The sequence below is a fragment of the Triticum urartu genome, chromosome 6A, assembly GCF_056163025.1.
Source record: "Triticum urartu cultivar PI428250 chromosome 6A, HENAU_Tu73, whole genome shotgun sequence".
NCBI lineage: Eukaryota > Viridiplantae > Streptophyta > Magnoliopsida > Poales > Poaceae > Triticum > Triticum urartu.
In genome coordinates this window covers 313474100-313476167 of record NC_141878.1, presented here as the reverse complement: position 1 = coordinate 313476167, position 2068 = coordinate 313474100, and the positions used below count along the sequence as shown (strand labels likewise).

Below are 2068 nucleotides of genomic sequence, written 5' to 3'. Positions count from 1 at the left end.
TTTGACAAGACGTGCCAATGGCAACCGCGTCTCGAGACGTGGAGCGGCAGATAAAAAACGGTTCGAAATTATGACAGGGCAAATGTGATGTCATCTTACGGAAAGTTGTCAGTAGATTGGACTCGTGTCAACTTATATTCTCTCTGTGGTTGTGTGTGTGTTACAGGTTCGTACACCATTGTTTCATCCGAAGACTATCTTGGAGTTCGGAAGGAGGAGCCCGCCTTGCAATGCCGAAGACAGATCTACGCGCCGGATACCTTGTCATTGAAGCCAGGTTCAGGGGCTACTGAGGGAGTCCTGGACTAAGGGGTCCTTGGGCGTCCGGCCTGTTAGCCAGGGGCCAGACCAATGGGTTGTGAAGATGCGAAGACCGAAGATTGCACCCGTGTCCGGATGGGATTCTCCTTGGCGTGGAAAGCAAGCTTGGCGACCAAATATGTAGATTCCTTTCTTTGTAACCGACCTTGTGTAACCCTAGATCTCCCTGGTGTCTATATAAACCGGAGGACTTAGTCCGGAGGGGAGGAGATTCACTACTATAGCCCTACAAGCTAGACCTCTAGGGTTTAGCCATTACAATCTCGAGGTAGATCAACTCTTGTAATACTTTGCTCTATCCTCATTGCCAATATTCTTTATGGGTAGTCTTGCTCTCCCAGCTGGTATTCTCAAGCAGTTGGAAAGAATCCAAAGACAGTGCTTGTGGAGAAAGCATAGAGATGAGCTTGCTCCATCTCTTGCTGCTTGGGAACTCATATGTAGGCCAAAAAACAAAGGAGGGCTTGGTATTCTTAATCTGGGGGTTCAGAATGTGGCTCTCCTTCTCAAGCATGCCAGTAACTTCCTGAACAAACGAGAAATTCGTTGGGTATCCCTAGTTTGGGATTCATATTATTTTGAAAGAATGCCCCAGGGAACAAATGATTGTGGCTCCTTCTGGTGGAGGGATATTTGTAAAGTCATGCAGCATTTTAGGGACTGCTCCTGTGTGCAGATCAATGAAGGGGACACTGCTCTCTTTTGGTCTGATAATTGGAACCTTGGCTCTGAAACATCTAGTTTGCAGGAAAGATTCCCAAGGCTTTTCTCTTTTGCCAAGGACCCCTGGGTCTCAGTTAAGGAAATTTTCAATACCCAGGATATGCACCAACTTTTCCACCTTCACTTATCTGCTCAGGCTTTTGATGAGTTAAATTTGATAAAGGATTTAATGGACTCACACAGCAGAGACCCCAGCTCGAAGGATTTTTGGTTCTGGCAGGGCTCTTCTAAGTCTTTCGAGCCCAAGATGTTTTCTTCACACACCTTTCAGTCTGAGTCCTTCAATCCTTTGCTCTGTTGGATATGGAAATCCTCCTGTAATCTCAAGATCAAGGTCTTTGCTTGGATGCTTATTATGGACAGGTTGAACACCAAGGATATGGTTGAGAGAAGGCACTGGCACATGGAGGATGGAGTCCACTCTAGGCTCTGCCCCTTGCAGGCTAGAGAAACCAGGGATCACTTGTTCTTCAACTGCAATTTTAGTGTAAGGGTCTGGAATTATCTGCAGATTGATTGGTCTGCTGGCACCTCCATGATTGAGCTGGTTACTGAGGCAAGGAGAAGTTTTGATAGGCCTTTCTTCTTTGAAGTGGTGTTCATTGCTTGCTGGCATATTTGGATCATCAGAAATGGCAAAGTGTTCAGAAATGAGAGGGCTAGTTTCAATAAATGGAGGTTTGCTTTTAGGCATGACATTAGCCTCATGCAGCACAGAATCAGATCTGCTTACAAGGATGACCTGCTCAAGTGGATCTCTTACCTCCCCCCTTAAGCTAGTTTTGTAAGACTCTCTTTTACCTTGTACTCTGGTTACTCCTTGTAATCAACTTGTTGTATCTGTTATTTAATTCAATAAAGTTTTGATCTACTGTGGGGGTTTTTCCCCACAGTTCATAGTCAAAAATAACTCTTGTAATACTCGTATTCATCAATATAAATCAAGCAGGACGTAGGGTATTACCTCCATAGAGAGGGCCCGAACCTGGCTAAACATCGTGTTCCCTATCTCCTGTTACCATCG

The 2068-nt window shown here is 45.2% G+C and overlaps 1 protein-coding gene across 1 annotated transcript; it reads left to right on the top strand.

The window, feature by feature from the left end:
* The first annotated feature begins 907 nt into the window (after positions 1–907).
* Positions 908–1819, top strand: LOC147965110 (uncharacterized). The gene has a single exon (XM_087530293.1). The coding sequence runs from the start codon at positions 908–910 to the stop codon at positions 1817–1819; it is 912 nt and encodes a 303-aa protein (XP_087386419.1).
* Positions 1820–2068: the final 249 nt, after the last annotated feature.

Excerpts from the sequence above, each read along its gene's own strand:
- LOC147965110 (XM_087530293.1), top strand. The coding sequence starts at position 908 with ATGCCCCAGGGAACAAATGATTGTGGCTCCTTCTGGTGGAGGGATATT.